Raw genomic sequence first — 14,108 nt, 5'->3', positions numbered from 1 at the left:
GTACTTACTGAAGTCTTCATTGAAGTCTTTTGGTCAACATCAAATTGCTAATCTGATCAGATCTGAGACTGAAATACCAATGCAAGAATTCTGAATTATTACAGGATGTGTTCATCCTTTTGCCAGCTGATCAACCAGTGTATTTCTTAAATTCACTAATATGTGATTCAAACATAGCAACTCACATATTTTTAAAAGCACAAAAAGGCTTTCTTCATGGCTTTGCGTTGAATTTTTGAGCACAACAAAACTAAGGAGGAGTTTGCATTAATGTGCAACATGAATTTGAGGAGGAGACCCAAGGGGAGAGAAATGGATCACATTCCTTTTCTACAGCTGGTGCCAGTTTCTGCTGGCCTGAGGGAGCAGCATCTTCCCAGGATTTGCTGAGCAGATCAAGGCAGTGGCTCCCCTTCTCTTGCTCCATTCCTGCTCCACCAGAAGAGGAAGATTAATTAAAATCCACATAGACACTCATTTTTGTAATCTCTAAGCCACCTTTCCCCCCACTCCCAAATAAAAACTTAGCAGTTGTTTAGGATTTTTTCTGTCCTGGAAAAATGTGGATTTTTCCTATTTTGTATATTTTGATCTGTCAATTCAGGTGTGATAGATAAAGATACTTTATTCATTTACTCCCACTATTTATTCCTCCTCTGCAGCTGTAAACTTCCACAGATGCTTTGTTTCAAATTTCTCACCCCAAATAATCCAGTTATCAGTAGTTTTATATAATGCGAAACGTGCTTCTCCCCCTGAAGATCCCTCCTTTAAGTGGTAGCTTTAGATGATAAGTTACTGCAATAGAAGTGCTTAAAAACATTGACACAATGCAAGAAAGTTGATAATTTAGCAAAACTATTTTATTAAAGCTTATTTTCATGATAAAATAATAGCCAACAAAATCATATTAGGCAGGTCTTCTGCAAATGTGTGTAGCTGCCACCTATTCAGATATCATTAAGTCAAGATATTCTTGTTTTCTGTGGTGTTCTTTATTTTCAGCTATTTACAGTCAAGCATGAAGCAAAGATTACATCAGGAATGTAGTATTACAATTTCCCCCTGGAGATTCACTGCTTATTGTAAATAATGCCAGATAGGAATCCATGTTTTCCTTCTTACCACTAAAATACAACTATTTTGCCCTTTTTCCATTCAGTATATTTAAAAATATTGCACCACATTTAATTTACCTCTTACAATCATCATCATTAGCAACACTTATGTGAGGAAAACGATTCCCAGCTTTTCTTACCCACTGTGTTACAGGAGTCAATTTGAAACCATGAATGTGTATTTTGAAATCAGTATTTGCATTGTTTTCACAGCTCCTTCATGTGCACCAGGGCTTAAATGAAGCACTTGGATATATTTGAAAACCTCTGTAGTAGTCTGTAAGAGCAAACTCTGATGGCATTGAATGCAGATCACCACCAATGGTAAGCTGCTGAGAAAATGGAGTGGGCAAGTCTTAATATGCATCTCAAGCAAGTACAGGTTAAATAACTTTCAGACAAGAAGGGAAGCTCATTTTGTGCGATTATTTGCTGAAGCTTAATTTCAGAAGTGTGTCACATGCTGTTTTAGCATGGATAGTTTTCCATACATCAACTAAGTAGTATCAACTGCCCAGAACTCACTAAAAAGTGCAAGTAGCTGCATGACTGGCAGTAACCATTTTGCTTAGAAGCACAAGCACACTGTCCCATGATGAAAACCACTGCTTCTTCATTTTGCCCATCACAAACTAAACCAAGAAGCAAATTTAAAGGAGAGGTACATTACAGGTGACCTCAAAAACTAAAGGAGTTATTTTTACCATCTCAAATGTAACTCCCACAAAGGCTTTTTTTTTCTACTACCAGCAATACCAGTGATAATGATACAAGTACCTAGCACAGTACCTAAAATAAAGATGATATTTTATACAAAATATCTATACACAGAAGATGAAACAATGTCTACAGGAAATAAATAAGAACGATGGCCTTAGCCAGGTGATGCTAAGATCCACATTTTACACATAGCACAAGACCAGACAGTTCTTTTCAAAAGCAGCTGGCTGAATTTCTTCCTCATCTCTACTGGACTCACAAATTGACTCAAATAAAACATGTTATATACACTATAAGACATTTTGCTGACAAAGGTGATCCTTCTGCTCAGACTCTATCTTCGGTCTGAGAAGTTGAATGCAACTTACCATGCTATGATTACTCAAAAGTGTTGAAAGAACATTAGTTACTTTGTATTTTGCACCTTAAGCTTTCCAAAATGATAGTCTGCAGCAAAATATTAATTTCTTTATATTACTTACACCATGATTACATGCTTTTACACAGAAGGCAATGAAACCTCCAACTCTTGTGAAGAACAACTTTCCTTTATCAGGCTATCAGATAATACAACATCACAAACATATGATTTCATTCTGGAAGGCAACAAGACTCTTACCTTGAAAATATTCCCAATTAAATTATTATGAGATACCAGTTTATACTTTGATATATAACAATAGTCCCAAGTTCTAAGGAGGATTTTCTTTAGCATAGCATTACTATATTTCATGTTAAATACAAACTACAAAAAGTTCTTGCATTTAACAAAAACATGGAAAACAAATGATATGCAATGGTAACTTCAGTAAGTACTAATAACAGACAAAATGAAAGACTTTTTGTTTGCTTTCATGATATGTTTGGCAAAAAATACACAATTACCTAGAAGACATACAATAAAACTGTGATTAACACTTAAAAGCCTGGCCCCTTGGTGACTTCTGAGTCAGTCATCAGCTTAGGCATGCAACAAGCTTATAATGTTTTCATCATACAATGGATACTAAACATCTTGAAAACCCTGCCTGTTTCCCATTGAAAACACTACCTAAAAAACCAGAACAAAACAAAAAATACAGAGAAGGGAAGTGGGGTCAAGTAATGCATTAGGGAAACCACACACATTGATGTGAAATGGTAAGGTTACATAATTAGAAAAAATAAAAATAAGTTATTAAAAATAAATTTCCAATATAAACCCCAAAGTGTAGTTTTAACCAGCTACTTTAACAAAATGATGGTGCTGTAGCTGGAGAAGAACCACTATTAGCAATTAACTGTGGAGAAGCAGGACACGCACATTATACCAGTGTTTTAATTTAATTTGTGTGTGTTTGGATTTAAGTGCAAAGTATTCTTTTAGTCCATTCCTTCAAAGACTAAATATGTAAATATCAGTCTACTGATTGAGGTGGATCAACAGGTTCTTCTTCTGATATGATGTTCAATGTCGGAGCCTCTGTCAGACTGCCATCTTCGCTATCCACTTCTTCTGCTATACTGGATTCCTCAAAATCTTTAGTCAGTTTTTTGGATTGCTTCTCTAAGAGCATGTTCTCCAGGGACTCTAGATCCTCAATGCCTGCCCTGTAGTGGATCATCAGCAGCGTGAGGGCCTGCAGTCTCTCACCCGACTTGGCCAGTGCAGCAGATATCAGGGCTTTTTTCCTCACGTCGCTCGTCTCTTTTTCCTCTTTAACCAGCGAATTATTGTTTTCCAGCTCTTGGTCTATTTCATTCTGCAGCTTATCCAGCATAAACTCCAACTTCTGAAAGCGCTCCTCTGTGGGCAGACTCCTGTAGAGGTCCCGGCCGATCTCCTTGACGGCGATGAAGACGCTGTCGTCGAGGCCGCCCTCCTTGCGCACCAGCTTGATGCCGGCGCCCACGACGCGCTTGGAGGGGCTGCTGGGCCCGCTCAGCTCCGTGTCGCTGCTCTCGTTGTCCGACGTGTTCGGGGTGTGCTTGGGGGAAGGCTCGGCCACGTCGGGGCCCTGCTCGGCCAGCCGGGCTTTGGGCACCTGCCGGAGGTTCAGCAGCCGCGTGCTCGTGTTGATGATGTGCCTGGTCAGCCCTGTGGTTCTGGTAGAGGACTTGGCCTCTGAATCCAGCCGAGAGGAGGAGGCTGCAGGAGCCTCCTGGCCCTCGGCTCTGCCGCTGCCCCCAGTTCGATCGAGCCGCCTTTCGGCTCCTACACAAAAGGGTGTCTCAGTTAAACATTTCTCTTGACATTTTTTATGGCAAACGTAAGCACAGAACATGCACTGCGAAGCTGCTTTAGTCCACACTTTTTTTTTGCAGTAATCGCACCAAGTTGGATTCTGAAACTGAGTATCTTGAAAGCTATGCCTATTCTCTGTGACAACTTGTCCCGAGAAATGATCCTCTTTCTGAAGGGCGTGAGCTTCTTCTTCTAAGTGAAATTCTTTCTCTTTTTCCAGAAATGCGCTTTCATCAATTTCACCTTCTTTTAAATATTTGAATTGTAAAGTTATGTCACCGTAACAAAACTTTTCATTGAAACCTTTATGGGTTGTCAAACTCCTCAACGCTGTTCTGGTGACTGCTGCCTTAGGTGTAGGAGCAAGCAGCTGAAATTTTCTAACAAATTCCATCGAGGACGTAGCTAGACAATCTAAAGCAATTTCTTCAAGTTTTATGCTTGCATACCCTAAGCAGATAAAACCACCTGCTTTGAAAGGGTCTCTGCACCACAGTGCAACATTAAGGTACTTGTGGTATTTTTCTACTTCAAATAGACAGGAGGATGTTCTCGCCACCGGCCATCGGCCCTGACGGGCTTTATAAGGAATTTCTGGTGACTCCCACGTTCTTTGATCATCACTATCTTTGCTGCCACGTGCATTTTCTGTAAGTCCGTCTTTTAATGTATCTTGCTTTGGTGCTGTTACTACTTTTGATACTGCTGGATCTTCTATCTGATCACTAATTTTAATTAGCTTCTCTGTAGATTTTTCTCCATTATTTGCAGGGGGAGGTGGCCTCTCTGGTTTATCAGGACATACATTTCCAGTTTCTAACACACTTTGGTTATCATTAGTAGACAAAGGAGGCTTAATTTGGGGCCTAGGTGGCACAGGAGGCTTAGTACTAGATCCTTGTGACTGTTTACCTGACGGCTGTGGTGCATCTGAAACCTCAAGAGTTTTAGGTGTTGCCACTTTAGCCCCATCTTTTTGTTGCGTTTTGGATGCTGCCTGGTAATTTCCTAAATGCAGTTTTCGATTCAGGATGGGTGATATAGTTCCAAGAGGTTTAGCAGCAGCAAGAATTACTACCGACCGTTTGGGACTCTGAGATGTTGGCAGATCTTCTTTTTGGTCAGGTGCATCACAAGCTAAGTCTTCAAACTCTGAATCAAAATCTCTGCTATCAGTATCAGCTGTTAAACTGTTCTGGTCATCTTCTGCCTGTGACAAGAAAGCTGTGTCCTCCAATTGTCCAAATCCATCCTGCAGTGCTGAGGCATGCTGATTATACCCAACAGGCCTTTCATAAAAGACTAAAACTCTCTCCCCAGCTTGTCTAATCAGCTTCAACACTTGGACAGTTGATGTGATTTTAACACCTATTAAAAAAAAAGACAAACATTATTAAGTTCTAATTATGATAATAATCTAAGTGACCAAAAATAGTCAACAAACACATTGCTGCTCAGTAGCAAAGGAAGTCAATTATGACAGAAGAGCTTAATTGAAATGTAACAGATGGATTCTCTCGATTTTATTCCTATAAATGTGGAGCTTGAAAAAATAATTATATAAACACTCCAGTTTGCTGCTCGTAATAATATTGTAATCTTACACAGTAATGTTGATTTGATATGGTAACAGTTTTAACCTTGCTCTTACTGTAAGTTTGGACTTTTCAGCAGTAGACATTCGACATTCAACAAAGAGCTCAAAAAAGATGGGTATCTTTAAACACAGTTATAATTATAACAGAAGCAGGCTAAAATAAAAATGCAATATATTAATGAAATATGGGCATAACGCTACATTATCAGTGTGGCTGGAGTGAGCTGAACCTGAAATATGGGCATAATGCTACATTATCAGTGCGGCTGGAGTGAGCTGAACCATCTTTCTGGGCAGAACTTTCAGAGCCATTTGATGTATCTCCAAATTACATGCAAGTTAAAATATCTTAATGAGCATGCAAATACAGTCATGCAGAGGATCACATAAAAATGACTCCTCCTTTGTTCTAAAGCAATCATCAGCAATCTATTCAAAGGAACTGAAAACCCTTTTAAATTACTGGAGTATTGCAATGGAGATTTATTTAGGCAGTACCTAAGCAACAGAACTCATTGTAGATTTTAAGCTGTGGTCTGTAAAACCTCTGTAAAAGGTTAAACTTCCTGCTAGCCCAGTCACATTAATGTTTTGGCTTGGTTTTTTATTGTTTTGTTTTGTTGTTTGTTTGTTCTGTTTTTAATGTTGTTGCCAAATGTTTATTCAAGCTTCTTTTGCCTTTTACCTAAGAAGGAGTAAATAAACGTGCAAGGAAATAAATCAAGCAAACAAAGACCTTAAGTGACCATAAATACATTAATGTTAGCTTTTGAGTGCCAAGCACAACTGTAGCTGTTAAGAACGGGAGATTGGCTGAACTGCATGCAGGACAGGAGGACGCTCATTGTGAAAGCTGACATATCACTCACTGCCAATTGCCAGCAGTCTGTCTCCTCTCTGTAGATCAGCAGCTGCAGCAGGTGAGTTTGGAGTCACAGTTTCGATGACAACGTGCCCTGCATCCTCCTCCTTGGACTGCACAAGGCGCAGCGTGAGCCCAACGCTCTGCAGATTCCCCTTCACAAGTTCTGCCTGCAGAGAAAGAAGTGAAAAGGATCTCAGTAAAGCTGACTGCAAGGATTCAAGGCTACTAACAATAATTTAAATAAAAATTAAATTAAATTATACAATTTTATTATTAAAAACAAATTATTATTTAAAAGTGCATTAGGACATCCATTGACTTCATCTACTTGATTGTCTGCCAACTACTTTTACCCCTTTGGAGGTATTCAAAGAAAGTCCCAGTCCTAAATGAAATACTACTATTAAACACAACCTCATTATCCATTTTATTAGGAGCACTGCACCATCAACCCTAGATATCACTCTGAAGGTAGCCCATTTGTGTCACAAAACCTAACACTGTGAGCAGCTTTCCAATAGTCTGTGCAAAAGAGTGTTTGCAGTGACAAAACTCTTATGTACTTATAGATTGCTTGAGTATATTTAGAACAAATCTAAATTAACAATAGCTTAAAAAGTTTCTTCAAACAGGGAAACCCTTTTCTCATACTTATCTTGAGAAATAAATAGAATTTAAATTTTAACTTAAATAACTTCAAATACCTTCTTAAAAACAAACAAATGAAAAAAAAGGACATCTGAGGTGCAATCCCTGTAGCTGACTTTTGCATGACACACCTAGGTAGGGATCAATTATTTACAGACCTCAGTGGCTGAGATCTTTGGCAACTTTTTTCCTAATAAAAGCAGCCCTTAATGAATTTAACAATATCATTTCTTCCCCTAAAGCACATTCCTTTTAGACTATTCCAAATGACTGCCTACCATCATTCCATCAACAGATATTCTATTTGAAAGGAGAACTCATATGTTTCAGCTTCAAGGATAGAAATTTAATTTGCTTTTTTGATTCCCAAGAAGAGAGAGGCCGACAGCGCAGAAGCCTCCACAGGAAATTTTGTATTTGGTTTCAATTTACTGAGTTCAGGTAGACACTCTTCTCCTCCAGCCTTCTGCATTTACTTGGTTGCTGTTCAGTTGTGGATGTTTGAACTGCCTGGAGCTGAGGCTCCTCTTTGGAGGATGTGCTCCTTTACTCAGTCCATGGCTCTCTCCTTGGCTGCATGGCTGCCACTCCCTTGCCATAATCTTAATAGCACTGCATCTTGGTTCTTTTTAATTGTAGTTCAGTTCCTTGCAGAAATAAAAATGCTGAACTGCTCAGCAGTTTATTGAGTTTGAAGAAGCAGACTTGTATTAACTTTCAAAGCTTTGTCACTATTTTCTGCATTTCCCACAGGCACCTACTCTTTTTTTTCCAACTTCTATTGTAAATCCCCAGTAATGTATGTAAGAATAACAAGACCAATAAAAGTTTAATTGCACTTCCAAGACTTAAAGGTTATTCCAGAATGAAACAAGTAAATAGTTGCCTACAAAAACAGCCCTGATGGAGCTTTCCAGTTGATTTTTGTTCATTTGTTTGTTTAAATGCCATCCTCATTTACACCAAACCTACTGCTACATAATTAAATTAAAAAAAAATTAAACAATAAAATACTAAGCATTAAGAAACAAAGAAGTATTAGAAATGTCTGTGGAAGAAGACAAACTATTTTTTTAAAAAAGAATTGCTCTTCTGCTTTAGCCCTTTATTTATATGCAATATAGCTTTAAGCTAGCACTTCACAAATGTTGCAATCTGCTGTATGGAAACAACATGAACAATTACCGCAATTTCAAACAACATTAATTGAATATTTTAACTGTCAAAAACACAAATGACACGAATTTGCTTTGGCAGCACGCAAAGCTGCAAGAAAAACAACATCCAAAGATCACAATAATATAACTGCACATTCTTATCAAACAATGAGGAAACCATTATTTCTGAGCTTTGCTTGGAGTCCAAGTACTCAAATCTCAGTTTTCCTATGATGGTTCCTTTGTAAGTCTCACTCTAAGTGATTAAGCTCAAAAAAATACTTCCAAATCATTGTGTTTGAATAGAAGAGGAACTATCATAATGAAGATCAGGAAGTAAACTCACATTTAAGGAATGCTGACAAACATGAAAATTACAAAGGGCTGAAAAACAAATTATAACCACTTTTCCCCCTAATTTCTGTTAGTGCACTGAAGTAGAAAGCTGTTTAGTGAGAGAATTCCAGGAAAGAAATGGATGCTTAGAACAGTGAAAGGAAAAAAAAGCCCCAACAAAAACCTTAAGATGGTTTTCCTTTGAACACCCTGTTATTCTGGCCATTTAATTATACTCCTTTAGGAAGTCATTTATTTTGACTGTATATAGTTTCTCCTGAAGTCTTACATTAGTTCTGTAGCTCACAGCCCAGGACTGGAGCTCTTTAGCAAGACAAGACGTTTGAGAGCCAAGGCCCAGCCAGGATGGACACCCTGTTAGCTTTGCATGGCAGCAGAAGAGACATTGCTGTGAGTTTGTTCTCAACTCTTGTCCACGCAGTCTCTGAGCAGAGGAGTAAAACACCCACCTGCTGACGAAAGGTGGCCATCACAACCCCATCACAGGAGTTACCTCAGGCCAACCTACTCCTTCCTTTTACAGTTGGTATTTTCTCATCTCTTCAAAAAATGGCCCAAAGTGGTAAGATTTCTCCAGAAAGTCTTGTCTCAAAGAGAATGTCAGGAGAAAGAGCTGGTGTTGCAACATCTGACTGTTTAAAGAAAGGCAGCAATGATCTCTAAACTGTTGGTACTTGCAATCATGGCAAAGTGCATGATGAGCAGATATGGAGAAAGGGCATAATTAGGCAGCAAAAATGAATAAAAAAGTTACCAAAAGCTCTTTTTTAAAGTGCTTGTCAGTACAGACTCTGATGCTCTTGAGTTTCCTTTGAATCCAAGAATTCCTTTGAGCAGAACTACACAGTGGATGATTTAACAGTGAAAATATTCTGGAGTGCAAAGACGAGAAACTCCTGAGGTGATCCCCAGCATTTCACCCTTCCCTCCTCCTCCAGGGAGAGACCACATGAAAGAAATGAGGGACAGCTGGGACCCAAGATATGTAGGTATCTCTGAACATTTGGCTCCCATGCAGGGACACAGCCTGCAGATTACAACATGTATGACTCACTGATGGCAAGGAGACTTCCCATATTCCAGCAGTATCTGATGGAAAGCTGTTTTTGGAAGGAGAGCGCCTTTGAACATAACAAGCAAAGTTCATCTCAACTTTTTTATTAACTTTGGCACAGTCACAAGCTTTCTCATGAAGTGGTTTTATCTATCAACCCAAAACAGATGAATGGTTTTCTTGATTATTCTATCTGGCACCTGCAAGAAACACCACGCCATCTCAGGCTAAGATGAATGCAGGTGAAGACCATTTGGAGCTCTCAAACATCCCCCACCCCAACAAGTTCACTCACAAACCCAAACATCTTTGTATACCCAGCACAGCTACTTTCTGTCTCCCACTCAAATTAAGACTTGATAATAAATGTGAAGAGCCAAAGACTTATTGCAACACTGAACACAAGGAGGATGAAAATCAGCTAAATGACACAGAGGTTGGAAGAAAATTGCTAATAATGAAAGGACATTTATTATCAAGAAACCTTGCTGCAAGGGAGAAAAACTAACAGCTGCACCCAAGAGAAAGGGAAATTTTAACCAATTAGCTATATCATATTAAAGCAAGTTTATTTTAATTTGCTCTAATTAATAGCTTCGTTTTACTAGTTCCTGCAAACCTTAGTAGTTATTTAAATAAGGAGCAAGACAAAGCAGACATTAGTACTTCACTGTCAGTGACAAGCATACATTCAATGTATTTTATATTGAAATAGTTAGAGCTAAATTGTATCACAGAGCTTAGAAAATGTATCTTAAAAAAAAAAAAGGCAAGCAATCCCCAGACTATTTATGAAATACTTGTTGAGATTAAGATGCAACAAAACAGGAATGACTGTCCTAGAGAGAGAAATAAAAGTAGTAATTTCCTTAGTGTTTTATTATTAAAAATATCCCCAAATCCAACAATAAAACAAGAGACCACAAGATGCCAATTAACTTGAGAATTAATAGAACAATTTGATGTAGAGCTGTGAACACTTGGCTTTTACAGCACGAAGTCCACAAGCATCAATTCCACAGCACAGTTTCACTGCCACTTTCAGTTCAATACTGGATGGGTGCTCTGGAAACACAATGAAGGAGAAAATCACCTTGAGTCTCACAGCCTTTCCTTGCCTCAGCCCTGCTGTTCTGAAAGCCCAGCAGTTGAATGTCAGTGAAAAGAAATTTTTCCAAACCTTTTCAAATATACCAGTACTGAACTCCACAGAGATTAATCAGAGGTTTACAGCTTGCTAGTATCGTTTAAATGGCCAAATCTTTACATGAATGTCAAAACATGATGTAGTTTTAATCTGCAAATGCTTCATGAAATTATCAGTCTGAAATAATTTACAAATAATGATGATAAACATCCCTTTTACAGGCAACAGGCAAATGTGATGCCATCTCATTTACTATTTATTCCAGAACTATGTATGAAGTTAGATTATTATTTGATTCAGAGGTTAGAATGCCAACAGTAATACTGTAGTCTCATAAGTAGAATCTAGTTAACTTTAGATACAGCACTTCCATTCAGAATTTCTCAGACAAGACATAATAAATAATGTCCATTAAAAAATACAGAGATTACAACATCTAGGAAAGCGTGTATTACAATTTCTTACCAGCATTGCAACACTGTTCAGCTAAACTTTAAAAATTATTAGGTGCATAGAAAAATAGAAAACGACAAAATGAAGCCCTGGCAGGATAACTGGAGCAGCAGACCTTTGCTTTTAAACTTAACTGCTTATTTTCAGGAATTAAAAAATAAATAGTTGTTTTTGTAAGCTTAATTGTACACTGTAAAATAATGTGCAATAGTCTAGATTTGCTTAACTATTTGTAAGCATTAACATCATAAACCTTTACTAGAATTTAGTAAGCATGTCACATTCTTTTGAATAATTGCTAAAAAAGCTTGATCACCCTATCACAAATAAGAAATCTTTTTTTACTGACTTTACATCAACTAGAAGAATACTGTTTTTCCAAATTGTTCGTATTCCCCATTAGGTGTGTGTAGCAGAAATTGAACCCATGTCAGTGCTGTACTGTGGATAAAAATATTTCTTTTTGGCCAAACCATCGGCATTGTTAAAGGTGATATCTTAGGTATTCTTGCAAGGTATAGTCCAATGCCTTCTGAGGAAAAAAGTGAGAATGTCTGTAAAGTATTACATTCTCCCAGACAACCCTGCACGCCGACAGGAGAGGAAGGAATATTTCATGTCAAACCCCCCAAAACATTAAAGTAAAAACTGGGAAGCAGTTTCTTCTCTTCAGAAGATTCAGTTCTTTGTATTATTGAAAAAACGTTTTTGGCAAACATCCTTAAAACTTTAATATTATTGCTTTTTTCAAGCCTATTACTGAATACAGTTATTATGTATGACCTGCACAGCAAAGAGGCTGAGAGATTATTTACAGGGGAGAGGAGGCACTGAAAGGAAACGCGTATCGCCAAACTCACGATTTGCTCCTTAGAAACCCTGGACGCAAAGGGAATAAAATAATTTCCTTGTAATGTTCTGAGAGGATTTCAATCTATGGTTTAGAACAGGAGTAGGTGTTTTTCTTCTCCTTGTGTCACAGCCCTGAAGACTAAAAGGAGAGCTTGTGGCAGTGTGGCACAAGTCTTCTCCAGCCCTCCTGTCCACAGGCACGGTAACATCAGAAATGTTCCGATGTAAACCTGGACTAAGGAATCCACGATGACAGAAACGCTTTCATTTCCCAGGCACTGAGAAAACTCCCAGTTACAGAAAGAGAAATGCTTCCTGAGCATTCAAGAGCTACCCCTGTTCTTGGGATGTTTAAATAGCTCAGTATCAATAAAGTATCCCTTAATTCTCAGTTCTGCACTGTACTCACTGTTGTGTCTTACACGTGCACAGGTGCAACGATGCACACATGTGGATGTGCCTCCATCTCCAGATTTAACCTGGGAATTTCCTTTAGTGGCTTCAGAAATGTTGAAACACACTGACAGAAGGTTTAAATAAAATAAAAAGCTGTAGTAATACTTACCGAATAACTACACCATACAGTACAACAGTGAAATGAAGGAAATAATCCCTGCAATCAAATTAAATCTATATAAAAAATTCACTTAAGTTCTTTTCCTCCCCACTAGAAAGAGGCATTAATTACAAATCACTCATTAGAAGAAGACTGATGGTAATGTAATGTAAAAGATAATACATTGGCTACTTAAAACATCAGTATACACTATAGCTAGAAGCAATATGTCCTTCTAGAAACCAAAATATACTAGAAAACACATTTACAAACTTGGAAATTAATTTACTGATTTGTGAAATAATTTTTTTTCAAATAATTAACAAAAGACTTCTTGAATAAAAATCTGCTTCAATTTTTTTCCATAATTGAATCTAAATCCTAAATCTAAAATTGCTACTGTTCCACAATTTGTATCAAGACTTCTATAACAGTAACTAACATACTCTTCCTTGCTATGTGATCCTTCCTCCATGCCAAAGATAGACACATCTTTAGTATCATTCAAGTGGAAATTTAAATGTATTTTTCTACCATTCTCAGATTTACATTGATTCAGTTAATTTTAATAAACAATTTGATTTGTCCTCTCCATTTTTTAAATATTTTCACAAAACATATCAGACAAATACGTTGAATGAATACGTATTTCTTCTAGATATACAGAATGGTAGGTGAAAGGGGGGTGAAATAACTAAATTTATTAGTACACTTAAACATTTAAATATATATATATGTGTGTGTGTGTGTGTGTGTGTGTGTGTGTGTGTGTGTGTGTGTGAGAATAGAACTGCCAAAAAGAAATCAAAAGGAAACTATCTGCTGCTTATAAAAAAATTCCTGTTGAACAGCAATCCCAATTATAGTTTTTGCACAATTTCTTTTACAGTCATAGCTGAGCAACTACTATAAAGATATTCTTATGCCGATTTTGCCTGAAAGAAGTAATTTGATAACACTATTTAAAACTTAACATCAAAACCAAAATAAGTTTGAAAAAGCTACTAAAATGGACTTTTACCACAAGGTGATATCACCAAACAAAAATAAAATTTCAACCATATTTTTGTAATTTCTCTTTCTGTTCTGTGCCTCTTATTTGATAGCTAAACCATTCCTTACTTGTACCCAACATTCACTGGAGTGTTTGTAGTGGGTTTCTGGACCAAGTTGACCAAATTTTAGACATATTCAAATTTTAGACAGTTTTAATTAATTGGTTTTTTGCTTAACCTGGTGTTCTGCTTTCCTCCACTGCAGCTCTGACTGTGTGTTGAAACCCCATGAGTGAGGAGAGTTTTTCTGTACTCACAGCTGTCCTGAGCAGACTTCCACTTGCTTAACCCCCTAAAAAAGTTAA

The 14,108-nt window shown here is 37.6% G+C and overlaps 1 protein-coding gene across 1 annotated transcript in view; it reads right to left on the bottom strand.

The window, feature by feature from the left end:
• Positions 1–841: 841 nt before the first annotated feature.
• Positions 842–14,108, bottom strand: part of PDZD8 (PDZ domain containing 8) — a 53,105-nt gene continuing 39,838 nt past the window's right edge. Inside the window, exons 4-5 of the mRNA XM_063163127.1 lie at positions 6,529–6,691; positions 842–5,430 (exon numbers count right to left, since the gene is read on the bottom strand). Coding sequence (XP_063019197.1) covers positions 3,236–5,430; positions 6,529–6,691 — 2,358 coding nt within the window. The 3' untranslated portion in view covers positions 842–3,235. The remainder of the gene's footprint in view (positions 5,431–6,528; positions 6,692–14,108) is intronic.

This window comes from Melospiza melodia, chromosome 9 (genome assembly GCF_035770615.1).
Source record: "Melospiza melodia melodia isolate bMelMel2 chromosome 9, bMelMel2.pri, whole genome shotgun sequence".
NCBI classification, from domain to species: domain Eukaryota; kingdom Metazoa; phylum Chordata; class Aves; order Passeriformes; family Passerellidae; genus Melospiza; species Melospiza melodia.
The sequence above is the reverse complement of the archived record's forward strand: the minus strand, read 5'-3'. Positions and strand labels throughout refer to the sequence as shown.